This window comes from Notechis scutatus, chromosome 8, assembly GCF_049901735.1.
Source record: "Notechis scutatus isolate UNSWTSFEM ecotype Mainland chromosome 8, rNotScu1.2, whole genome shotgun sequence".
In the NCBI taxonomy this organism is placed as follows: Eukaryota; Metazoa; Chordata; class Lepidosauria; order Squamata; family Elapidae; genus Notechis; species Notechis scutatus.
In genome coordinates, this window is record NC_142016.1 from 22,730,864 (window position 1) to 22,757,881 (window position 27,018).

The 27,018-nt window shown below is 45.5% G+C and overlaps 2 protein-coding genes across 16 annotated transcripts in view; one reads left to right on the top strand and one right to left on the bottom strand.

Annotated features, from left to right (window-relative positions):
- The window catches only part of ARHGEF1 (Rho guanine nucleotide exchange factor 1), a 61,601-nt gene extending 41,275 nt beyond the window's left edge, over positions 1–20,326 (bottom strand). For 3 of the 14 annotated variants that reach the window (XM_087971107.1, XM_087971102.1, XM_087971101.1), the window contains exons 1-4: positions 20,112–20,326; positions 4,866–4,968; positions 3,590–3,673; positions 605–724 (exon numbers count right to left, since the gene is read on the bottom strand). In XM_087971107.1, coding sequence (XP_087827233.1) covers positions 605–724; positions 3,590–3,673; positions 4,866–4,892 — 231 coding nt within the window. In that variant the 5' untranslated portion in view covers positions 4,893–4,968; positions 20,112–20,326. The remainder of the gene's footprint in view (positions 1–604; positions 725–3,589; positions 3,674–4,865; positions 4,969–20,111) is intronic. The other 11 variants (XM_087971113.1, XM_087971112.1, XM_087971108.1 and 8 more) reach the window with 8 other exon arrangements.
- Positions 20,327–25,415: 5,089 nt separating this feature from the next.
- Positions 25,416–27,018, top strand: part of CD79A (CD79a molecule) — a 23,287-nt gene continuing 21,684 nt past the window's right edge. Inside the window, exons 1-2 of one of the 2 annotated variants that reach the window (XM_087971118.1) lie at positions 25,416–25,598; positions 26,590–26,722. In XM_087971118.1, coding sequence (XP_087827244.1) covers positions 26,695–26,722 — 28 coding nt within the window. In that variant the 5' untranslated portion in view covers positions 25,416–25,598; positions 26,590–26,694. Of the gene's footprint in view, positions 25,599–26,589; positions 26,741–27,018 lie in introns of both variants that reach the window. The other variant, XM_087971117.1, reaches the window with a different exon arrangement.

Sequence of the window (27,018 nt, forward strand, 5' to 3'; positions counted from 1 at the left end):
CCACCCATTATTCCTTGTCTGGCCTTCAGGTGCTTTGGAAAATAGCTTGACCCCTTCCTCCTCTCTGTGGCAGCCCCTCAAATATTGGAAGACTGCTATCCTGTCTCCCCTGGTCCTTCTCTTCACTAGACTAGCCAGGCCCAATTCCTGAAACTGTTCATCGTATATTTTGGCTTCCAGTCCCCTCATCATCCCGGTTGCTCTTCTCTGTATTTTTTCTAGAGTCTCAGCATCTTTTTTACCTCAACATTTTGTCTCAACATTTTATTTTTTTACTTTAAAATGGGTGGACTTCAATTCCCAGAATTCCATAGCCAGCATTGAAATCTTGCCCTGGAACTCAATCCATGGCCCAGCCTAGCACATCAATGTGAAGAGTACCAGCATGGACAAGTGCGTCTTCAGTGCCTGTGGCACCACAATGTACGTTTAAATTTTGGAGATCTGTCTCTAGCAGCTTCAGTAGAGAGAGGGTGTGGTATTTCATGGTGGTTAGGTTCTAGGTTACAGGGTAGGTGGAGGCGGGGGGAAGTTGTGCAGAAGAGGAACAGAGTTAAGGCAGTTGCAGTAAAACAAAACAAAACACAAGGGTGTGTCAGCTCACCACAGGGCTTGAATCAAACTGCAACACCACATGCTGTATGAAAACCATCAGGTAGGCAGGATGCTTCATCAAGATCTCCAGGTTTTGGAACAAGCTGGTTTGAGTGTCCGGATGCTGGAACTGTGGAGAGAATCCAAAATAGAAAAATGAGAAATAGCTAGATAGGGTCCATAGTGCTCTCTGAGCTTGGTAGTTTTCCTGCAGACGTTTCATTACCCAACTAGATAACATCATCAGTGCTATGAAGGAGTGGCATTTGCTGTTATTTTTATATACTAGTATCTTGCCCTGGGTATATACTGTAAGTGTATAAAAATAAGAGCAAACCCCACTCTCTTTCCTGACAGTTGGAACAATTAACCAGTGAAACAACTTGCCTCCAGAAGTTGTGAATGCTCCAACAGTGGAAGTTTTAAAAAAGATGTTGGATAACCATTTATCTGAAGTGGTGTAGGGTTTCCTGCCTAGGCAGGGGGTTGGACTAGAAGACCTCCAAGGTCCCTTCCAACTCTGTTATTCTATTCTATTCTATTCTATTCTATTCTATTCTATTCTATTCTATTCTATTCTATTCTATTCTATTCTATTCTTCTAGCACTGATTAAGTTACCTATTTGGATAATGAAATGACTGCAAGAAACCCACCAAGCTCAGAAAGCACTAAGGGCCCCACAATTCAACCCTGAGCTACAAATATTCTTTTCTGTCGGTACCAGAAATAGCTTTCTTAGCCATCTTCAACACCCTTGGGAATGGGTACCATAAGGCCAGCTGTCTGTTTCTTCCATCTCCTGTTCAGATCCTTCTGTGGTTTTCATCCCGTCCAGCATTAACAAGAACTTCAAAAGAATCTCCAGGATGGATACAGGCCAGCAGCTGATCAAATCTGGCCCTTTATGCTGCATGTTCAACTCAATGCATTCAGGAAATGCTCAAGTATACACTGGAGCGGTGTTTTATCAATCTTGGCTGCTTGAAGATGGGTGGACTTCAACTCCCAGAATTCCCCAGCCAGCATGCTGGCTGGGGAATTCTGGGAGTTGAAGTCCACCCATCTTCAAGCAGCCAAGGCTGAGAAAACCAACCTAGAGTATTATGTGATTCTAGCTGGAAGAACCAATTTGGTCTAACGCAGTATTCCTCAACCTTGATGACTCCAGGGGTATGGACTTCATTTCCCAGAATTCTCCAGCCACCATGTCTTGGACATGGTATGGACTTCATTTCCCAGAATTCTCCAGCCACCATGTCTTGGACATGGTATGGACTTCATTTCCCAGAATTCTCCAGCCACCATGTCTTGGACATGGTATGGACTTCATTTCCCAGAATTCTCCAGCCACCATGTCTTGGACATGGTATGGACTTCATTTCCCAGAATTCTCCAGCCACCATGTCTTGGACATGGTATGGACTTCATTTCCCAGAATTCTCCAGCCACCATGTCTTGGACATGGTATGGACTTCATTTCCCAGAATTCTCCAGCCACCATGTCTTGGACATGGTATGGACTTCATTTCCCAGAATTCTCCAGCCACCATGTCTTGGACATGGTATGGACTTCATTTCCCAGAATTCTCCAGCCACCATGTCTTGGACATGGTATGGACTTCATTTCCCAGAATTCTCCAGCCACCATGTCTTGGACATGGTATGGACTTCATTTCCCAGAATTCCCCAGCCACCATGTCTTGGGTTGAGACATCTTCAAGTTGCCATGGCTGAGAAACACTACACAGGAGCATTATTATTTTTTAAATCTTCTGTTGTGAACCCTGAGAAGATGGCCTATTTATGATTCTGCCCAACCAGGTCAGTAACATCTAGCTGACTTTGCCTGACCTCAAAAGCTAAAAAGGATGGATTTGGTTAGTATCCGGAAGGGAGACCACCCAGGAAATCTCAGGATAAAAAGCCTGATTTAGAAGTTAAAAAAAAACAACTGGGAAAAGACAATAGGAAATTACTTCTATAGAAAAAAACAACGGCATACCTATTTCATGAAATCACCAAGATCCGTGCAACCATTTTAAAGATCCACCCAAGTGTCTAAAATTGTGGGTCATCCCAGTTTGATAGCAGTGAGCTTCATAATTTAAATTTACATTTCCTGAAGAAGTCCTTCCTTTTTCCCTCCTAAATTTTCCTTCCCAGGTACCATCTGGGTAACTATCTCGGCTGGAAACACAGAAGTACTAGATTCCTGCATTTGGCAGGAGATTGGACTAGATCTGTGATGGCGAACTTATGGCACGCATGCCACAAATGGCACGCAGAGCCATTTGTAGGGCATGTGAGCCCCAGCCAAAGTTACCTGTACTGCGCATGCACACCTCCCAGCGGATTTTTGGCCTGTTTGAGGCCTTTTTCTCCCTCCCAGGGCTCGAGGGAAGCCACTGCAGCCTTTGGAAATACCAGAAGTGCCAAAACGGGCCCATTTTTCAGCCTCCAAAGGCTGCAGAGACTTCCCTTGAGCCCCCAGGAGGGCAAAAACAGCCTCAAACAGGCCAAAAATCAATTGGGAGATGCGGGCATGCTCAGTGCAGGTAAGGAGGGGTTGCATGTGCATGCACAGGGGGGGACAGAGCGCACTGCATTGTGTGTGCTGGCACACACATGCGCGTGCTATCGGCACACCCCAACAAAAAGGTTTCGCCATCACTGGACTAGATCACCTTCAAGTTCCCTTCCCACCTCTGCATTCTACCTTTCTTGGAGTCACAAATAACTCTGAGCTTGATTCCCCCTCTGTTTCCATATCCGGCATGATTCAATAAACTACAGCTAGTCCTCAATTTATGATTGCAACAGAGCCTGCTTATCACCCGTCATAAGTCGAGGACTATCTGCAGGCATGATAATGTTATTTCTTCCACGCTTTTCCCCAGACTAATCTCTCTGCCTTTCCATGGAGGAGACCCACTTAATCTTCTTAATCTTCTTAAGGCCCCTCTTGCATTTGTTCTGCTAATTTCCCCACTTACAGGTTCAATGTCATTTTCAAAATCCTCATCTTCTGCACCAATGATGGACATAGCCGCGCCCCCTTGAGCTCCCAGGGCTGAACTCTGGAGGGGGGGAAAAACACCACATCCCCAAGGTCATTTGAGGGGGGGGGTTCACCCCCAGCCCACGCCCCACTATCTGTCTGTCCATCTAACTACCTACTTGCAATCTATCTGTTTCTCTGTCATCTGTCATTTATCTATCTGACTGACTGCCTACCTACCTTCCTACCTGTTTGTCATCTACCTGTCATCTATCTATCTGTCTGTCATCCATCCATCTACCAGTATCTACCTACCTACCTATCTACCTATCATCTAGCTAGCTAGCTAGCTAGCTATCATCCATCCCCATCTATCTATCTATCTATCTATCTATCTATCTATCTATCTATCTATCTATCTATCATCTATCGATCTATCTATCTATCTATCTATCTATCTATCTATCTATCTATCTATCTATCTATCTATCGATCCATCCCTATCTATCTATCTATCTATCTATCTATCTATCTATCTATCTATCTATCTATCTATCTATCTATCTATCTATCTATCTACCCTGTTTCTCCAACAATACAGCCTCCCCCAATAGGAAGTCCCAGCATGTTTTATAGGCATGAAATGAAATTAAGTCCCTCCCCCCAAAATTAAGGCCTATATTAAAACATGCGAAATGGGGGGGAATGGTGGGGGGGCTTGCCGTTAGGAAGTACTTTTGTTGCACACCCGGATATGGTGCTGCCTGCGTTGACCCCGATACGAAGTGCCCCACCAACGCCGAGGTCAACATCCAAGCCGTCGCCGCCCGCCCGAAGATGCAGGGGGGGGGGGATTAAGTCACCCCCGAAAAGACGGCCTAGCCATTTTTTCAGGGCTCAAAAAAAAAATAAGACCCGGCCTTATTATATGAGAAACACGGTATCTATCTATCATCTATCTATCTATCTATCTATCTATCTATCTATCTATCTATCTATCTATCTATCTATCTATCACCTACCTACCTGTCATCCATCTGTCTGTGTCTGTCTGTCTCTCTGCCTACCTACCTTCCTGTCTGTCATCTACCTGTAACCCATCCATCCACCTATCTGTCATCCATCTATCTATCTGTGTCTATCTGTCTGTCATCTGTCATCTATCTGTCTGTCTTTCTGCCTGACCTCTATCTATCTATCCATCCATCCATTTATCCACTCACCCACTCCCTTCCATCCTAATTGCAAGCACACCCCAGCTGATTACTTACTCCATTGTAACCCTCCTCTAACTCCATTCTGCCCCCTTGGGGGGGGTGGGGGGATCCCCAGAACCTGAGTCAGGGTGTCCAAATAGCCTGGATCAGCAGACACCTAGTGGCACAGAAATAGGATTATAATTACAATATGCACAACAGTCTGACATCACAAGGGCCCGTTCTTTAGCTGGCATTAGCCTTCATTTGCATCAAGTCCTTCTTAAGGATGACATAATGTTTTGACGCCTTATTATCATGATGGTTCATTGCAGTCAGCCAGATGTTTAGATTGGATTTGGCATTTTTGTCCCACTATTGGATCCTTCCAAAAGACCTGTGAGAGGCAGATATGGATAAATGGATAACCTCTATCACCAATGCATGACCTCAGAATTGTAAATCAATTCTTTTCCCTTTTTTCCTGTGATAAAATATTCCATGTCTGGGATATTTGAAAATCATCATTATCCATATTTTGTTAATAAAATGAAATTCAATGTAGAGAAAAGTAAAGCCCTGTACTTAGGCAAGAAAAACCAAAGGAACTCATACAGACTGGATGAAACCAGGTTTAATAGCAGTAACTGGGAGAAGGATCTTGGAGTCTTAGTGAACAACCAGCTAAATAGGAGCCAGCAGTGTGCAGCAGCAGCAGCCAAAAAAGCTAATGCAATCCTAAATTGCATTAACAGAGGGATACAATCAAGATCAAGGGAGGTACTAATACCACTCTATAAAGCCCTAGTAAGACCGTACTGCATCCAGTTTTGGTCACCACATTATAAAAAAGATGTTGAGACTCTAGAAAAAGTACAGAGAAGAGCAACCAGGATGATTAGGGAACTGGAGACTAAAACATATGAAGAATGGTTGCAGGAACTGGGCTTGGCTAGTCTAGTAAAGAGAAGGACCAGGGGACACAGGAGAGCAGTCTTCCAATATTTGAGGGGCTGCCACAGGGAGGAGGAGGGGGTCAAGCTATTTTCTAAAGCATCTGAAGGCCAGACAAGGAATAATGGATGGAAACTGAACAAGGAGAGATTCAACCTGGAAATAAGGAGGAATTTTCTGACAGTGAGAACCATCAACTGATGGAACAGAATTTCCCTTTGGAAGTTGTGGGAGCTTCATCCCTGGAGGCTTTCAAGAAGAGACTGGGCTGCCCTCTGTCAGAAATGGTGTAGGGTCTCCTGCTTGGGCGGGGGGGTTGGACTAGATGACCTACAAGGTCCCTGCCAACTCTGTTAATTTAGTTTTGTTTTCTCCGAATTCTAGACAGAGGTCCAATCTTCCCTCAGATAGAACCGTCTTTCCCAACCTCGACAACTTTAAAAGAGGTTTGGACTTCCAACTCCCTGAATGGATTGAAGACATCCAACACGGTTTTAGTTTGGGGTGTGGGAAGACGACAAATGCCTCCAACCCATCTCCAGGGATATTGGCGGGGGGGAAAAATAAAAGAGGTATAGAATGAGTGGCAGGGGAGATTTCACACACAGGAAGGTATTCAGGCTGCCGCCCCCCCAGCCCCCATTACTCAGAAATTCCTGCCTTAGGTGGAGGTGAGTGTGGCATGAATACTGCCTCTGTTACCTACAAAGAGGCCTCAGAGAAGCAGCTGGCAGTCGGGAAAGCCCACACCCCACGGGCAGCCTGACTCATACAGGGCATCTTTCCAAGAGGCTGACTGGTTGGCACTAAGGCAAGGAGGAGCTCCTTTTGGGAAGGGGAAAATGGGTCAATGCTGGGGGAGGAAATATCAGCACCCCGTTGCAACATCCTGGAGGTGTCTAGGGTGGGATTCTGTCCAACACAGAGCTGGGATTCAGCCGGTTCTGACCAGTTCTGGAGAACCAGTAGCGGAAATTTTGAGTCGTTTGGAGCAGAGGTCTACAAACCTGGCAACTTTAAGACTTGTGGACTTCAACTCCCAGAATTCCTCAGCCAGCTTAGCTGGCTGAGGAATTCTGGGAGTTGAAGTCCACAAGTCTTAAAGTTGCCAAGTTTGGAGACCTCTGGTTTGGAGAACCGGCAAATACCGCCTCTGACTGGCCCCGCCCCCATCTATTCTCTGCCTCCCGAGTCCCAGCTGATTGGCTGGGTCTCCTTTGGTTGCCCTGCAGAGGAGAACGGAGCTGGAAAGCAGGTTAGCGGGGTGGGGAGTGAATGGGGATTTTACAGTATCCTTCCCCTGCCACGCCCACCAAGCCACACACCACACCCACCAAGCCACGCCCACAGAACACCACGGCTACCAAGCCACGCCAAAGCTGGGTCTTCTTTGGTTGCCCTGCAGAGGAGAACGGAGCTGGAAAGCAGGTTAGTGGGGGTGGGGAGGGAATGGGGATTTTGCAGTATCCTTCCCCTGCCACGCCCACCAAGCCATGCCCACCAAGCCACGCCCACAACTGATTGTCATTCATACCGGTTCGCTAGAACCGGTCGGAATCGGCAGCAGTCCACTACTGCAAATGACCATGGGGAAGCTGCGATGGTGGTAAGTCCCTTTTTTTCCCAGTGGCGTTGTTGTTTTGAGCAGCTGCTAAACGCATGGTTGTAAGTCAAGGACTATCTCTATTCCTTTTTCAGGACTCAGCGTTCCTCCATATAAAGGAACAGTGAAAAGCTGGTGTTAAGGACTGGCTGGCTACTTGCAAGCCGCCTAATGGAAAACCATTGGCTTTTTTTTTTTTTAGCAGGCCGTTTTGGCACCTAGAAGCTTTGAGGCTCAATAAAATTTGCACAAATTAAATGAAACCAGATTCTGAAGTTCCTTTCGGGACATGTTTACACCCGGCCCATCATAAGGGATTCGTCATTTAGCCACCTGTAGACATAAAAATTAATTCCAGAAGGCAACATAAAATGGAATAAATCAAAAGCTGGGTCTTCTTTTGTCATTCTTTAAACAAAAAGAATCAGCCCACAAGAACGAGAAATGCAAACTCGGGACAGTAAACATTATTGAAGACTAGTAGCTTTATAGCTTTATAGGCAGGCATATCTTTGCAAGAGTAAGCTGAGTTTGAAACTGAATTTCACGTTTTAAACAGAGAGCTTCCAGCTAAGGATCTATTTTCCTTGAAAGAGACTCAGAGCTGTTATTGTTATTAACAGTCATCCCGCCATAGACACACACCCATAAATTCAAGATATAGCTCTTATGTGCATTCCGATGTACTTAGTAGAAAAAAACTGAGCTACTGCTGGATTTCTGCCAATAAACAGACATAAGATTTGCTTAGTGGAAGGGAAATGACAACAGCTAGCAAATTACAGCCCAAAAATATAACTTTGGGAACAACTTGGTAGGTTTTCAGAGGAGCTGGAAACAATCACTTTGGTCTAGTGGTTAAGGATCCACGCTGGAAAACAGGAGACTGGAAGTTCTAGTCCACCTTACCCATTTTAGCCAGCTGGGTGACTTTGACCAATCACCAAGAAAGTGGGAATTCTAGTCGCACCTTAGTTGTGAAAGCTGTTTGGGTGACTTTGGGCCAATCACCAGGAGACTGGGAATTGTAGTCTCGCCTTAGGCATGAAAGCAAGCTAGGTGATTCTGGACAATCACCAGGAGACTGGGAATTGTAGTCCTGCTTTAGCCATGAAAGCCAGCTGGGTGACTTTGGGCCAATCACTGGGAGACTGGGAGTTCTAGTCTCACTTTAGGCATAAAAGCCAGCTGGGTGACTTCAGACCAGTCAATCTCTTTCAGCCTAACCCACTTTACAGGGTTGTTGTTGCATGGAAAATAGGAGGAGTAAGGAGTGTTGGGTATGTTCGCCGCTCTGAGTTATTTGTAAAAAAAATAAAATAAAGGCGGGATACAAACAAATAAAACCCCTATAATAATTCCCAGCCAGCAGAGGAGGACGGGAGCTGTGTTAATATATCCAGAGAGGATTAGTCTGGAGAACACAAAAGAATGTTAGTGAGCCAGCTTTTTTTTTTAATCCATCTCTTTGTTTCCTTGCTACAATAGGAATTAGCCCAACATTATATACAGTAATGCTGTTCGAATGGGAAAATAAAGTTCCTATAAAAAACGTACCTAAGTGAGGCAAAAACGTGACCAAAAATAGTGCATTGAAGCACCCAAAAATACAAACGCAGTTGCGGTAAGCCAACATCCTCTCTTTTAACCAGGAAATATTTCTCTTGCAAAAGACAGCATACAAAAGACACAACCCTATCACAGGCTAGCACCAATCTTAGGGAGCTGGGAGCAAACAGGAAGCAAATAAATGGAAATTTGCAAATAAAAACAAGGCAACAACAGCTGCCACCATATCAGAGAAAAAACAGAGATCAGTGGTGGTGGTGGTGGTTTTTTGTTTTTTTTAAATAAAGAATAACAACTTGTAAAATGTTACTGAACACAACAGGTTGGAGGCATCAGGGAAGCTATGAGGGTGTAAGATTAGCACACACTAGTTTCTACTGAAGCAAGTTCCTAAACCTTTAATATAGTGTTTCTCAACTTTGGCAGAAGTGTGGACTTCAAATCCCAGGATTCCCCAGCCAGGGGGCTAGCTGGGAAATTCTGGGACTTGAAGTCCAGATATCTTAAAAGTGGCCTAAGTTTAGAACCTCTGCTGCAACTACTCTATCATCCAATATCCAACATCATCCAAGGATCTGACCCAGAGGTGGTATTCAGCCGGTTCAGACCGGTTCTCGAGAACCGGTAGCGGAAATTTTGAGTAGTTCGGAGAACCGGCAAATGCCACTCCTGACTGGCCCCGCCCCCATCTATTCTCTGCCTCCCGAGTCCCAGCTGATTGGCTGGGTCTTCTTTGGTTGCCCTGCAGAGGAGAACAGAGCTGGAAAGCAGGTTAGTGGGATGGGGAGGGAAGGGGGATTTTGCAGTAACCTTCCCCTGCCATGTCCACCAAGCCAAACCCTAACCCCCTGGGGACACTGCAACCGTCATAAATACGAACCGGTTGCCAAGCGTCTGAATTTTGATCACATGATCCTGAGGATGCCGCAAAGGTCATAACTGTGAAAAATGGTCATAAATCTCTTTTTCCAGTGCCATTGTAACTTTGGTCACTAAACAAACTGTTGTTAGTTGAGGACTACTTGTACTTGAAAGGCCCTCAATAGGTGGAGAGTGCCTAAATTTAAAACCATTATGCTCAAGTGGAGATTCTTAGGGGATAATAACACATGTGAATGCACAGACCGGGCCATGTCGGCGACTACCAGAAACATATGTACCAATAATGAATTATTTTTGGACAACGACAAAGCCAAAAAGGTGGCTTCGTTTTGGCATTTTAAAGAGATGCAGGGGACCTTGGAGGTCTTCTAGTCCAACCCCCTGCTTAGGCAGGAAACCCGATATCATTTCAGACAAATGGTTGTCCAAGCTCTTCTTAAAACCTTCCAGTGATGGAGCATTCACAACTTCTGGAGGCAAATTCTTCCAGGAGTTGTGAATGCTCCAACCCTGAAGGTTTGTAAGGAAATTGGACCATCATTTGTCTGAAACGGTCTAGGTCAGGGGTATCCAACCTTGGCAACTTTAAGACTTGTGGACTTCAACTCCTCAGCAAAGCTGGCTGAGGAATTCTGGGAGTTGAAGTCCACAAGTCTTAAAGTTGCCAAGGTTGGACACCCCTGGTCTAGGTTTTCTTGCCTAAGCAGGGGTTGGACTAGAAGACCTCCAAGGTTTGATCTAGAAATGGAAGAAGAAAAATTCAATATATTCCTCCAATCTTCACCCTCAGATTATTCCAAACAACAGGCAAGTTTGCGATTGTCACAACACCTGCATTCCTTGGGATTTTCCCTCCTGGCTGAACAAGCCTACATGTGGCTCATCCAGGTTATTAAACAAAAAGAATCAGCCCACGGTATTTTCCGATCACGCCAACTTCCTGGAGCAGGAAGTGATGTAAAAGTATTACACACACACACACACACAACTGCAGAATAAGAGCTATCAGTACATAACCAAGTTTCACAATGCCAGAAGGCGGTAACCTTCTGATAAAAGGAAAGTTAAAGAGTTAATCAGCTTTCTGCATCTTTGGGCAGTGAAGAGATGCGTAACTCAAGAAAAGGCAATAGGTGTACGAGGATCTACCAGTAGACGGATCACGGATGTATGGTAGGTCTAAAAAAAAAAATTCTCAACGTTAAATGACATCTTAACACAACCTTTCAAATACCTTAATTGAACTATCTGGATTGCTGTTTCTCAAGATGGCCAGTTTTGACATGCCTGGACTTCAACATGGCTGGCTGGGGAATCCTGGGAGTTGAAGTCCAAGCATCTTAAAGTTGCCAAAGTCAAAAAACTCAGGTCTGCATCATGAAAAAAAACAAACCAAAATGGATACACACCTCTGGATTTGCAGCAGTGATCTCAGGGTCCCATGCACAATACAAAGCAGCCCCCTCCCACCCCACCCCGCTCCAAATTGATGCTCCTTCTCCTTGCCACAAAACCCAAACTGCCCAGGGCTTCTGCTAACAATTTTCCATCTAATTGAAACCCTCCGTGTTTTGAGCTGCTTGGCCAGTTCCTTGTCAAACCTTCCTTCTTGCTCTCCCTTACGGTGCTCCATACTTTTATGGGAATTACAGACCCAGGAGTTCCTCAGGATGCTCCAAAAAGACTTCCCCCGAGGCTCAGGAAACAGGTAAGAAGAAGAGCCCTTCAAACAAATGGCTGTGCAATCTCTTCTCAAAAACCTCCCACATTTCTGGTGGCAAGCGGTTCCCCTGATTAATTTGTTCTCAGTGTCAGGAAAGGAGGCCACCACAAATGAACCCCACCCCACACACCAAGTGGGATCTCAAAGCATGCTAAAAACTGGGGGACAGCTAAACACTTGTTAACGCAGGTGCCCTATCTGTCTGGCCCAGACAATGCACAAGCAAAAAATAAAAAAATAGTTGCAAACAGTTGAAAAACACTTCGCAGAGCAGTAGCAAAAACGAAACCAACCCCACAGGAAATGCCACCCTAACTCACTTCTCATGGTCTTTATCGTCCCCCTGAATTACAAACCCGTTTCCTTATTTTTTATATATATAACCTATTTTTCTTTCTTTCCTTCCAATCTTACTTTTTTTTCCCCTAAGCTTTTCCCACCTCGACTAGGTTTCATTTCCCCCAGAAAACAAATGCAGGAGGTGGAAGGCCCAGGTCCAGAGGGAAGGGCTATGTGAAATATTTTTCCACCCAAGGCTGCAAATTCAACCATGTTAAGAGAAAAAGCTAACTTTCCTTTGTCTATTTCTCTCCAGGTAAACTGGCTTCTTTTAGGAGACCGTCTCAGATCTTGGTTTAGCCGAAATAGGGCAGGCATTGTTGGTCTACCATCGGACAGTTTCAGACAACAGTTAAAATCTCTGTTACAGAACATCTAAAGAATAGACGTAGCCTTCCATTTAAAAATGACTGAAGGAATGTCAGCTGTTATGATAAGAGATACGATTACAGTGGCAAGCGTCCCAGCATTTTAAACAATACAATAAAAAGTTACAGCAGCTAAAGGATGTACCTATTTCCTGTGGCCATCTAAACATGCGCATTCAATTTTTAAAGTCACCTCTCTCTCTCTCATTTTCCAGTTTCTTCAACCTCTCTGGTGCATGAACCTTTATAGCGAAGGATTTTTTAAAAAAATAAAGTCTGAGAAAGAACTATCTACTGGTTTTGAACCAAGTCGAATCAAAGAAGGTGAAACCAGTGTAATTTCCTGTTGGAGTCATCACACCACCTAATTATTACAAGTAAGGCGAGCTTGCTAACTTCCCCTCCCTTCTTTTCTGACACCTCCCTTCAATTGTCAAAATTTAGCTTTCTTAAGTTAGGGAAACGGTCTGCTCTCTAGAGCAGCATTTCTGAATTTTGACAACTTTAAGCAGGGTGGACTTCAACTCCCAGCATTCCCCAGCCGGCCATGTTGAAATCCACCCTGCTTAAAGTTGTCAAACTCAGATTTCCATCATTAAAAAAAAAACTTTAAAAAGAAATAAATCTCTGGATTTGCAACAGGATCTCTTACTTGAAACAGGATTTTTGCATCTATACTCAACTGGTGGGGTCTTTGGTGTCTGAAGCAAAATGGGGGATTCTGGGAGTTGAAGTCCATACATCTTAAAATTACCAAGATTGGGAAACTCATGTCTAAGAACATTTTTAAAAAACTAAAAAAGAGATAGTCTGGGATTTGCAACAAGATCTCTTGAAGCAACATTTTTGCATCTGACAGATAACAAATAATCAGAGTTGGAAGAGACCTTGTAGGTCATCTACTCCAACCCCACCCACCCACCCAAGCGGAAGACCCTACACCATTTCTGACAGATGGCAGTCCAATATCTTCTTGAAAGTCTCAAGTGAATGGCGCTCCCACAACTTCTGAGGGCAACTTCTGTTCCATGGGTTGATTGTTCTCAGTGTCATAAAGTTCCTCCTTATTTCCAGGTTGAATCTCTCCTTGTTCAGTTTCCATCCATTGTTCCTTGTCTGGCCTTCGGGTGCCTTGGAAAATAGCTTGACCCCCTTCCTCCTCTCTGTGGCAGCCCCTCAGATATTGTAAGGCTGCTCTCCTGTCTCCCCTGGTCCTTCTCTTCCCTAGTCTAGCCAGGCCCAGTTCCTGCAACCGTTCGTCGTATGTTTTATCTTCTAGTCCCCTCATCATCCTGGTTGCTCTTCTCTGTACTTTTTCTAGAGTCTCAACATCTGTTTTGTAATAGGGTGAACAAAACTGGATGCAGTGGCTCTAGGTTTGGTCTTACTAAGGCTTTATAGAGTGGTATTAGGACCTCCCTTGATCTTGATTCTACCTCAGGTGAGCCTTGGGTTCTATGCAAAATTCTGGGAGTTGAACACCTTAAAAGTTACCACGATTGGAAAATTCAAGCCTAGAAAAAATTTTTTTTTAAAAAAAAAGAAACAGATCTCTGGATTTATAACTGCGATCTCTTCACTTGGAATCACATTGCTGCATCTCTGCTCAACTGGTGGGCCTTGGGGAGGGGGGGGATCCTATACAAAATGGGGAATTCTGGGAGTTGAAGTCCCATGCCTTGCTAAAGTCTAAGGCAGCGGTGTCCAACCTTGGCAACTTTAAGACTTGTGGACTTCAACTCCCAGAATTCCTGGGAGGAATTCTGGGAGTTGAAGTCCACAAGTCTTAAAGTTGCCAAGGTTGGACACCCCTGGTCTAAGGTCTTGCTAACATCGCCATAGAGGGCCAAAACAAACTGTCTTTAAAAAGAAGCAGACTAATTCTGCAAATGTGGTCATCCTGTCCTGTAGCCAAGAAGCACACAACACAAAGATTGGCTAATCATGATGGAGATTAAATGGGGGTGGGTGAGAGAAGGGGGAGGGGGTTATGGTCTGCTGGTAGGAAACATATGGCATGGCCTCACGGCATTAAGGGGGAGAGGATATGGCAGAAAGCAGGAAAATAGAAGGAGAGGGGGAGAGAGAGAGAGAGAGAGAGAGAAAGAGAGAGAAAGAGAGAGAAAGAGAGAGAAAGAGAGAGAGAGAGAGAAGTTTGGTCTTCCCTGCTCCTCCCCCCCTCTCCCCCCAAAACCCCACACATCTCTTGGCTTGCACCCTGTCACTGACCTCACCAGCTGAAGAAGAGGCTTGTTCGGCCTCCCTGGGTAGAAAAATGTTTGGCACACAAAGGTTTGTCCCGGGACAGTCAGAGGGTTGAAAAAAATGGGAGGAGAATTTGTCCTTGGCCATGGGGTGGAGAGATGGGGGAACACAGATAATGCTGTTGTGCAGCTCAGAGTCACACCTTGAACTGGGAAATGGGTGGCAAATAAATACGATAATAACGAAGAAAAACCAGAGCAAAGGAAAAGTAGTCCCAACAGTAATTCGTAAGACGCTTTGGGGGTAGTCCCAAAACATCTGGAGCACCCCTCGGACACTATCGGCATTGACAAAACCACCATCAGTCAATTGCAAATGGCAGCTGGATGCAGAAAGCTGACATCCTTCTACTCTGACTTTAAACACCATCGAACAGCCAAATCTGCCCATCCCAGGTCCTTGGAAAAGACTCGATGGATGAAAATGGCCAAACTATAATAAATAACAGTAATAGCACTTTTGGACAACCCAGGAGGGCCATTTTGGGCTCTAAGGGGGCCTGTATGTCTGATGTATCCGCTTCAAAGCATCTAGTTTTTGTTCTAGCTACTACTTAGTTAAAACATTCGTATAAACATCCTGAAACAACTGCGAACAGCTTGCAACCCGGGCAAGAATATGAAGGAACAACAACAACAACAACAAAAAACCACAGCACTGAAATGAAAAGAGAGAGAGAAATCTCTGTTCCTGGGAAATGGGCTGTATAAAGACAGCGATAGGCGGCTTGTTCTGGGATTAGGAGGAGGTGCAATAAACCTAAATACATGAACAGCTACTGCATGAGGTAAGGGATACCACCAGGCGCAAAGATAAAACTTTAACCATGTGGGAGGGACTGTTTTGACTCTAATCCCAGGCCTGAGTTAGCTACACAACCCTTTACAAAGTCTGCACCACTATTACTCTTAACCTTCTCATCACTTATCTCCCCTCCCCTCCCACTTGTGACTGTATGACTGTAACTTTGTCGCTTGTATCCTTACAGTTTATATTGACTGTTTCCTAGTATGATTCGATTGCTTATTGTACCCTATGACTGTTATTAAGTGTTGTATCTTATGATTCTTGACTCTTGACAAATGTATCTTTTCTTTTATGTACATTGAGAGCATTTGCACCAAGACATATTCCTTTGTGTGTCCAAGGAATTATGTCACACTTGGCCAATAAAGAATTCTCTTCTCTTCTCTTCTTTCTATTTTCTATTCTATTCTAGTTTTATTTCTATTCTATTCTATTCTGCATTCTATTCTATTCTTTCTATTTTCTATTCTATTCTGCATACTACTTTATTCTATTTTCTATTCTAATTCTATTTTCTTTTCTATTCTAATTGGGGTAACTGCCGGAATACTGACACCTAGTATGATTTGATTGCTTATTGTACCCTATGACTATTACTAAGGTGTTGTACCTGATGCTCCTTCACTCTTGACGAATGTATCTTTTCTTTTATGTACACTGAGAGCATTTGCACCAAGACAAATTCCTTGTGTGTCCAATCACACTTGGCCAATAAAGAATTCTATCTATCTATCTATCTATCTATCTATCTATCTATCTATCTATCTATCTATCTATCTATCTATCTAATGCCCCAGACATCAGAACAGAACAGTAGGTAGCCTTTGATTTACGACCACAGCCGAGCACCAGTCAGTTGTGAAGTGAGTTTCACAACTTTTTTTCCTTGCTCCATCGTTAAGCGAAGCACTGCAGCTGTTAAGCTAGCAACATGGTTCTTAAGTGAATCTGGCTTCCCCATTGATTTGGGCTGTTGGGCGGTCGCAAAAGGAGACCACATGGCCCAGAGGCACTGCAGCCGTCATAAATACGAGTCAGTTGTCGGGCATCTGAATTTTGATCACACGACCACAGGGGTATGCAATGGTTGTTAAGTCTGAAAAAATGGTCATAAGCCAATTTTTTTTCAGTACTGTTGTCACTAAAGAAACTGTTGTAAGTTGAGGTCTACCCATAATAGAGTTGGAAGGGACCTTGGAGGTCTTCTAGTCTGACCCCCCTGCTAAAGCAGGAAATCCTATACTAGGGGACTCCAACCTTAGTTGCTAAGGTTGGAGACCCCTGCCCTATTCCATTCCAGCCAAATTCCAGTCCAATTCCTTCTTTAAAAGTTGCAGTGTTGGAGCAGCCACAACTTCTAGTGGCAAGGAGTTCCACTGGTTCGTTGTTCTGACTGTCAGGAAATTTCTCCTTAGAAATGTCTTCTGACAATAGAGTAACAATTAATAAAGATGACAAATTGCTCGGGAGAGAAAAACCACCGAAGAAATTTCATTTATAATTGGAAGTCCTCTGTGGGTTTTTTTAAAATTTTTTGCAGGAGATGGAGAAACATCCAATTTTGACATGTGGATGTGATGACTGTTGAAATTTAACCAGGACACCAAAAAAAAAAAAAAAAAGAACTTTTCTTTTAATTTCCCCTTTCTTTTTTTTTTGGGGGGGGGGGGAGGGAGAAATGGACGTTAGACTCTTAAAGAGTCTAATGAAAATGTTCCCTAGTACGTGATTCAAAGAAGTCAGAAGTTATTGTACCTAGTTTTGTTTTTCTTTCTTTTTCTTTGTACCTTTTTGCACTTTGATCTCTGGTGTGTGTTTTTTTCCACTCTTTATCTTTTCTCTTGTTAGTTTATGTTGTTGTTTTTAATGTGTACGCTTTGCAAAATGTAATAAAATCACTTGATTTTTTAAAAAACAACAAGAAGAAGAAATGACCTTTTCCAAGCATATCCTAGTCTAGACATAGCTCCTTCTCTATCCAAAGCTTTTAACCCAAATCTGGAAAAATAAAGAGAGTATTCATGAATGCTAACTATTCAAAGCTTTATTCTAGCTTTATTCCATACTTCTTCAAGCTGGTGCCCACAAAGACCTCTTCCTCTCTTTCTCTCGTCAATCCATAGAGGCCTGCTAGCTAGAATATCTCCAAAGCAAATCTGCATTTCTTTAAAGATTCTATTATTACTCAAAGATGCAAAGCAAAGCAAAATATTCTTTTTTACAGTAAAGTTGATTACTGCCCCCCCACACACACACACAAACACAATTGTCATATTTGCACAGGACTGAACTCATATTTATTATTATTAATCATATTAATAATTAATATTATTATTAACTCCTTATAAAATGCATTAGTGCATTTTATATTCTCATCCTCTCCTTGCCTACAGCAGCCCTCAATTTAACAACCATTCGTTGAGGGACCGTTTTTGAGTTACAACGGCACAGGAAAAGCGACTTACGGCCATTTTTCACGCTTACAACGGTGGCTCTGGTCACGTGATTAAAATTTAGACCACTTGGCAACTGGTTCCTATTTATGACGGTTGCATTGTCCCTGGGGGTCATGCGATCCCCTTTTGCGACCTTCTGGCAAGCAAAGTCAATGGGGAAGCCCGATTCATTTAGTGACCGGGTTCCTAAATTAAGAACTGCAGCGATTCACGTCACAAACGGGGGGCAAAACATTTAGCAACAAAAATGTATGGCTCAATTTTGGTGGCAAGCTGAGGATTACCAGTATATTTGGATTCTGGAATTCACCTTGCCATTGTGTCTTTTAGGAATAGACCAGGAGTTGTATATTTTTAAACAAACAAACACTCAGTGGTGGAAAGGAATCAGGATATCATCATCATCATCATAAATAATACATTTCTATTTCTATTATACACAAAAAATGACAGCGTACACACCCAGCATAGTTAACTTGTTTGCTGTGTACACTGTCATTTTTGTGTATAATAGAAATAGAACGACTATGGAAAAGGCAAGCAAGGGTAGTAGAACCAATAGTAATAGGCACCTTGGCACAGTCTCAAAACAACTGGAGCACCACTTGAACACCATCACTGGCATTGACAAATTTGCCACCGGTCAATTGCAGAAGGCAGCTTTACATGGAACAGCTTCCATCCTGCAGCGATATCTTGTAATACCACCAAACATCCAGATTTGCCTCTCCCAGGTCCTTGGTAAGGACCCGATAGGTAGACAAAAAAATGCCAAACCCAGTCTGAACATCTGGCTGACAGTGCAATGAACAATAATCATAATCTGTTTTTAAGTTAACCTTGGATCTTGATGTTCAAGTTGGTAGAATGAAGTACAAAGAGCATGTAAGGATGCTCCAAGTCCTTAATCCTCCCCTCCCCCAAAGAAGGAGGGATTTAGATCATCCTGCATCCCCAAGGCTACATTTCCCAGAATGGGATCGGGGTTCACCCCACACCCCCCGGCCGCAGAGGCAACACACTCTGCACACGTTCAGAGGCCCTCTTTCTTTCCTTTCCTTTCCTTCCCATCCCGCTTTAAACCCTGCAAAACAACCCGCTTCCCGGTCCGAGCCCCAAGAGAGGCCAACCCGCAGCTTTCTTTCCCGGAACCAGTTTGGATCCAGAGTCCCTTTACCCGGGCGGCACCTTCCAGCTGTGCTTACTCACGAGTAAAAGCGCTCCCACCTGTGAATCCGGCTAGGCGGGGCAGAGGAGGGGAAGGGAGATGGGCAAGAAAAGTGGGAGAGAGAAGTGGGAGGGGACAAAAAAGTGGGAGGGAGGCAAAAAAGTGGGAGGGGGCAAAAAAGTGGGAGGGGACAGGAGAAGTGGGAGAGAGAAGTGGGAGGGGGACGAGAAAAGTGGGAGGGGACAAAAAGTGTGAGGGGGACAAGAAAAGTGGGAGGGGGACAAGAAAGTGGGAGGGGGCAAAAAAGTGTGAGGGGGATGAGAAAAGTGGGAGGGGGCAAGAAAAGTGGGAGAGAGAAGTGGGAGGGGGGACAAGAAAAGTGGGAGGGGAGAAGAAAAGTGGGAGGGGGACAAAAAGTGGGAGGGGACAGGAGAAGTGGGAGAGAGAAGTGGGAGGGGGTCAAGAAAAGTGGGAGGGGGACAAGAAAAGTGGGAGGGGGCAAGAAAAGTGGGAGAGAGAAGTGGGAGGGGGACAAGAAAAGTGGGAGAGAGAAGTGGGAGGGGACAAGAAAAGTGGGAGGGGAGAAGAAAAGTGGGAGGGGACAAAAAAGTGGGAGGGGACAGGAGTAGTGGGAGAGAGAAGTGGGAGGGGGACAAGAAAAGTGGGAGGGGGCAAAAAAGTGGGAGGGGGACAAGAAAAGTGGGAGGGGGCAAGAAAAGTGGGAGAGAGAAGTGGGAGGGGGGGGAGAAGAAAAGTGGGAGGGGAGAAGAAAAGTGGGAGGGGACAAAAAAGTGGGAGGGGACAAGAGAAGTGGGAGAGAGAAGTGGGAGGGGGCAGGAAAGGTGGAGGGAGGACAAAAAGTGGGAGGGAAGGGGGAAACCCGCCCGCCGGCTGCTTCTTTCTTCCCCCGCGGCCAAAGCCCGGGACGAGACAATGCCGCCCCCTCCCCACCCGCGACGGCGCAGCAAGGAGAGCCCCCTCCCCCTCCCGGAGGCGGCGGCGGCGGCGGGGGGTGCGGGGGAGCGTCCCTTTTCCTGCAGACCCGCAAAGCGGCCAGATCCCGCCCGTTTCCCACGGCCTTGCCTGAGCCGGGCGGCCGCCTGGGCCGAAGTGGCGGGTCGCGGGGTGGGGTGGGCTGGGGTGGGGTGGGGAGAGAAAGGGACGAGCTCCGGGCGGGAGCGGCTCACCTGGACCTGCTCGGCCTTGTGGCTCGCCCTGCGGGGCCCTCGGAGGCCGCTGGCGGGGCTTCCTGTGGCAGGCAGCGCCTCTCGGGAAGGGCTGGACCGAAAGGGGGCGGTGGAAGCAGGAACCCGCCCCGTTCGCATGTTCCGGATCTCTCTTTCCCCGCCGCCGCCGCCGCCGCCGCTTGGACGGCCCTCCGCTCGCTCGCTCGCTGCCTTCGGCTTCCTTGCAACCGCTGCAAAAGCCGCCCGCCCGGGATGCCGAGGCCGGCCACGTCGGAATGCCACGGGGGCAGCCCGGCTTGCGGGCAGCGTCGGGAAGGCGGGAAGGGCCCGTCTAGACACGGGTGGGCGAAGGGAGGGCGAGGGGGGTGGAGGGGGGGTCCGGGGAGGGGAAATCGAGCGAGCCAGACCAGGTGGAGCTGACCGTCGGTGCCGCGCCAGCCTCCCCATCGGCTGAGCTGGGGACGCGCGCGGTGGTTCGCCAGAGCTGGGTCGCCTTCCCACGAGCCGCGATCCGGGTCGTGATTTAACCTCTTTTTTCGCCAGAAAATAACCAAATTGTTTTGCGTTAGCTGGGATCAGGAGATAGAGAGAGAGGGAGGGAGGGAGGGAGAGATTAGATAGATAGATAGATAGATAGATAGATAGATAGATAGATAGATAGATAGATAGATAGATAGATAGATAGATAGATAGATAGATAGATAGATAGATAGATAGATAGATAGATAGACGGACAGACGGACAGACAGACATAGAATAGGTAGATAGAGGAATGGATGGAAGGTAGAAGGATGGATGGTTAGATAGATAGATAGATAGATAGATAGATAGATAGATAGATAGATAGATAGATAGATATAGATGGATAGATAGATAGATAGATAGATAGATGGATGGATGGATGGATGGATGGATGGATGGATGGATGGATGGATGGATGTGGGTGATAGGTAGGTAGGTAGAGATGGATGATGGATGGATAGATAGATAGATAGATAGGGGTGGATGATAGATAGACAGATAGGAAACAAACAAATAAACTAGGGAAGGCCACAAAGAAGAGGGAGTCAATTGGTTTTCCAAAGCACCAGAAGGCAGGACAAAGAAAGAATGGATGGGAACTAATCCAGGAGAGAAGCAATCTGGAATTAAGGAGACATTTCCAAGCAGTGGGAACAATGAACCACAGGGGAACAGCTTGCGTCCAGAAGTTGTGGATGCTTCCATTACTGGAGGTTTTTAAAGAAGAGACTGGATAACCATTTGTCCAGAATGGTACAAGGGCTCCTGCTTGAGCAGGGGGTTAGACTAGAAGACCTCCAAGGTCCCTTCCAGCTCTAATCTGATTGATTGAAATAGGAACGAAGCGAATTGGGGTTGTGGCTAAAACATGCTTTCTAGAACTTAGCAATTTTAAGACGGGTGGATTTTAAGTCCCCTGAAATCGGTCCTTGTTCGTTCACATTTGCAGTGGTTTATGGTGCTTCTGTTTTCCCCTTTTTCCTGTGATAAAATCTGGGATATTTGAAAATCGTCGTTATCCATACGTGTTTTTTTTTCCTCTGAATTCTAGACAGAGGCCCAAACTTCCATCAGATAGAACATTCTTTCCCAACCTTGACGACTTTAAAAGAGGTTTGCACTTCAACTCCCAGAATTCCCCAGCCAGCAAATATGGAATTCAGCTCCCAGAATTCTAGCATGGCTGCTGGGGAATTCTGGGAGTTGAAAATCTGTGATCATAATCACAAAACTGTTAATATCTGTTAAAGGTTTGCAGTGTTGACAAACTCTGAAGTAGAGGATCTTGACATCAGTCATTTATACATGTGCTACGTTTATCAAAACATCAACCGGGAATCCTTTTCAGCCATTCTGGTTTGGTCTCATTCCTTACTATTTTCATTCTGAGATTTTAAAAGACATTTTTGGGGTCACGTATTCTGTCCCCGTTCTCAATATGCAGAAGATGCTCCACGTCAATAAACGTAATTATTAAATAAATCAGTGTTAAGTCCAATAGATATTGTGCAACTGGACTTAAGGTGTCAAATAAAACACAATGCAAAATTGCGCCTGGCTTGTGCTTTTATTCCTCCCCGTTCATGGTCTGTGGTTTCCACCAAATTGCCCTTCAGTTTATTAAAAAGAAAGAAATAATCTGAGAAAGTTTAGTACAGGGGTGTCCAACCTTGGCAACTTTAAGACTTGTGGACTTCAACTCCCAGAATTCCTCAGCCAGCAAAGCTGGCTGAGGAATTCTCGGAGTTGAAGTCCACAAGTCTTAAAGTTGCCAAGGTTGGACACCCCTGGTTTAGTATGACTCTTAACATGGTTTAACTTCTGCAAAGGAGGGAGGAGGGCCTGGGAAATGGGAGGAGGCACAAATTCCTGCAGGGAGAGATGTGCTGCTAAGCTGGAGCAGAAAAAGGTGCTTCACACAGGTGTGGGTGTGCTCCTCCTGTACCACAGCTGAGCCCTAAATAAATACGCTCAGCGGGCTAGGATCATCATCTTCGTTTAATGACCCCCATCTTCCCTTGCAGGGTGGAGGCTGGGCAACCGGATGGAGCTAGCTGAGTGTTTACTGGCCAGATGCCTTTCCTGTTGCCAGTGCGGAGTTATATTCAACAGATCTATTCTCATCGTGCCCAGAGAAATACCTGCCTCTACCTGGGATCGAACTCACAGCCTCCTGATAGTGAGGTGAGAGTGCCATCTCTGGGCCACTGCACCAACTCGCTCAGCAGGCAAGGATGATGGTATGGAAATATATACAGGTAGTCCTCGACTTAACGACCAGAATTGACCCCAAAATGTATCTTGCTAAGCGAGATCTTGGTTTAGTGAATTTTGCCTCTTTTTACGACTTCTTTGCTGCAGTTGTTAAGTCAAATCACTACAGCTGTTAAGTTAGTAAGTACAGTTGTTAAGTGAATCAATGGCTTCCCCATTGACTTTGCGTGTCTGGAGGTTGCAAAAGGGGATTGCGTGCGCCCGGGATAATGCAACCGTCATAAATATGAGCTAGTTGCCAAGCGTCTGAATGTTGATCACATTGGTTGTAAGTGTGACATGTTTGATCATGTGATGCAAAGGTTGTAAGTGTGAAAAAACAATCATAAGTCGCTTTTTTTCCGTGCCGTTGTAACGTTGAACAGTCACTAAATGAACTATGATAAATCAAGGACTAACTAACTCTGAAGCTGTTCCAGAAGGACATGGAGGTGACCTTAGCTTCACACTACATTGTTCTGACCAAGGCTTCCAAGACCGTAATTATGTACACGTTTATTTTACAAACAAGTCTTATTCCATTGCAACGCTGGGAATTATTTTCATTCCCAACCGGTAATGAATCTCAAACAGTCCCTCGAGATAAGCACCCACCTTTCTTTCCTGTGTAGTGCTTCCAATAACAGACGTGTCAAATGAACTAGAAAGAAAACCAACTGAAGTACAAAAGAGCTTCAAGAATGAATCTGAACCGAACGAATGACTTTGCTTCCTGCAAAGGTTTCCTCATCTTGGCCTGTCCTTTATACCTGATGGGAGGGGCAATCACCTCCCAGCCTTACTCCCGAGTCACCCCTTTTGTTTCAGCTGCTCTCGCCTTCTAGCAGCTCTGTGCATACACACACACTGGGAACAGGCTCCCCTTATTCCTCTGCCTCGCTGCTGCCAGACTCCGGAGGCTCCGGAGTCAGCACCCCACTCCCAGATGGTCCTGGCCCCGTTTCTGCATCAGACGCAGGACCCTCATCCAAGTCCTCTCCAGACTCCCGGACTGGTCCCCGTTCTTCCACACTGTCCGATTCTGCTGCCATCTGCACAGGCTGCCGGCAAACCACAACACACATCCCAACTGGAGCCACAAGGAAGGAAGGGTTTGTGTTAAGCTTCAACAAACAGCACTCTGTTGATACTTAACTTCAAGCACCAAGGGTTAAAAATGGCCATTGCTGATCAAATCTGGAGCCGCCTTTCCAGACTTAAGGCTTCCAGCCAGGAATGGGTTGAGTGCCGCCGTTTGCAATAGAGCTGCCTAGATAAGGGAAAGGAGGAAGAATGCAAGTTGAATGCTTTTGTCAAGCTTATGTAAAGGTGCCTTTTAAACGGACATTGCTCGAATTTGGCCCCGTGAAAACACGGGGACTTCAACTCCCGGAATTCCCCAGCCAGCCTTGCTTGGTGAGGAATTCTGGGAGTTGAAGTCCACGCATCTTCACGTCACCAGATTTGAGAAAGGCTGCTCTAAATTATAGGAATACTAGTTTCACGGTGTGTCTTATATGTATAATCTGTACACATTGCTGTAAGAAAAGCACACACAAAAGCTATTTTCCAAAGCACCCGAAGGCCAGACAAGGAATAATGGATGGAAACTGAACAAGGAGAGATTCAACCTGGAAATAAGGAGGAATTTTCTGACAGTGAGAACTATCAACCAATGGAACAGAAGTTGCCTTCAGAAGTTGTGGGAGCTTCATCCCTGGAGACTTTCAAGAAGAGATTGGGCTGCCATTTGTCAGAAATGGTGTAGGGTCTCCTGCTTGGGTAGGAGGTTGGACTAGATGACCTACAAGGTCCCTTCCAACTCTGTTAATATATTAAATATATAATTAATAGTTATATAGTTATATGAAATATAAATATAAAATTTAATATATAATATTAAAGAGCCACGGTGGCACAGTGGTTAGAGTGCAGTACTCCAGGCTACTTCTGCTGCCTGCCGGCTGCCTGCAATTTGGCAGTTCGAATCTCACCAGGCTCAAGGTTGACTCAGCCTTCCCTCCTTCCGAGGTTGGTCAAATGAAGGCCCAGATTGTTGGGGGTAAGAGGCTGACTCTGTAAAGCACTTAGAGAGGGCTTGAAAAGCACTATAAAGCAGCATATAAGTCTAAGTGCTTATTGCTAAATCAAAGTAACTCTGGCACATTTGGATTGCTTTTGCACCTATTTCCTGATACAATTTGAATTAAGGTTGAGAGGAAAACCTTAATTCCTCAGAAGGTCTGTAATAATAGGTGGAATTCATCGACTTTAGAAGGAATCGCGAGAGCCCGTTTGCTAGCGGTTCAGGCACCAAGCTAGAAAGCAAGAGGCCGCGAGTTCAAGGCCTGCCTTAGCCATGAAAATCAGCTGGATGACTTTGGGCCAATCCCCAGGAGAACTACCTATAGTTTGCCAATAAAGTAAACATTCATCCCTCTCTCTCCTATCTGGGTGCAGGTGGCCCACAGCGGGAAAAGTTCTACCTTGAGGCTGTTCCTCAGTGCCAGGTGGGCAAGCTGCCACCCTATCTTTGAATAAACAAATATCGGCCTGATGACCTTTATGGTTCTTGTTGCGTATCTTTGTTCCTGCCAGACATTTGACTTCCCTCCAAGAGAGCGGCGATAAAGCCACGTTCCCAGGCCTTCAGCCTGCCCTTGGATGATGTGGGAAGGAGAAAGAAAGCGAGTAAGAAGGAAAGCAGGACAGGTAGTCCTTGACTTTACAACCAGGAGTCCCCACGTGGCCTGTTTGGGATGCAGATAAGTGCAGGGCCTGCATGGAGGCTCGGGGAGGGTGAAAATGTTCGGGAAGGCCAGAAATGGGCCCGTTTCCGGCTTCCTAACAGCTTCCGGAGCCCAGGGAGGCCATTTTCGCCTTCCCGGAGGCTCGAGGGAAGCCTCTGGAGCCCGGGGAGAGCAAAAATGCCCCCCCATCACCGTGGTGCAGAAGGCCAACTAGGCCACGCCCACCCAGCAGAGAACCCATTGCTGACATTTTTGGAAGCCCACCCCTCCGCTTACACCAGTTCACTTAGTGAGCGAAGTTACAACAGCACTGAAAAAAAGGGGACTTAGGACCGTTGTTCACACTTTAAGACCGTTGCAGCATCCATCCCCAGGGTCGCGTGATCAAAATTCAGACACTTGGCAAAAGGTCTCCTGTTTATGACTCCTTTCGTGACCTTCTGGTCAAGCAAAAAAGTCAAGGGAGGAAGCCCAGATTCACTCTCACAACTGTGTTATCCTTCTGGGTTCGGTTCCAGGTAGGGTGAAAAAGACACTGGAAACATGGAGGCTGTTTGGAAAGATGGGCTTAATGGTGGACAGGACCACATGCCTTGGAGCTCTTGGGCGAAGAAAAAGGGGAGGAGATGCTCAGAGTCCCTGGGTTTTATGCCCTCTCTGGGCTTTTGAACTTCCTGGGGCACAGGAAGAGTATCCCGATTGGTTGCTGCCAGAGGTCAAAGCTGGCTTTGTAGGTTGTCTGTGTGCTGTGTTTGGTTGAATCTCGCTGGGTGATGCAATGAAGGGCAATGGAATGGCTCTGCCTGAAGGAGGTAGATCTTTGTTATGTAGAATAGACCGACCCAGGCCTTAATGGCTCATTAACAAAGGTGTGGGGTGAGTTTCTACCTCCCTTTTAAAGGGAAGTATTCTGCCCTTTTAATATTCCCTAAAATATTTCATTTTTTTTCTAGGAGAGGGGTGGATTTTAACTTCCTACACAAATTGAACAGCTGCGGAGATTCCCTCAAGGACCGTGGCAAGGTAGGTTGTAAAGCAGAGCAGAATGCCCTTAAGCCATGTCTCGCTTAGCAACAGAAATGTTGGGTAAATCCAGGACGCTCTGTAATTGAACAGCAATGTTGCTAAAGCCTCCTTCCTCCTGGAGTGGAGATGAATTAAGGTTGAGAGGTGAAGAGCATGCAGAAGTAGCAGAAAACATAGACTGCCGGAGCAAAAAAAAAAAAGGTTTTGCCAGGGCTTGGTTCCACATTTATAAGCAAATGAATTTTTTTGCAGAATATACTTTAAATATAGTACGGCAGGTAGTAGTAGCAATAGTGACCTCTGCTGGTGAAATATAGACATGAACTTTCCAAAATTATTTGTGCTTGACTGGACGG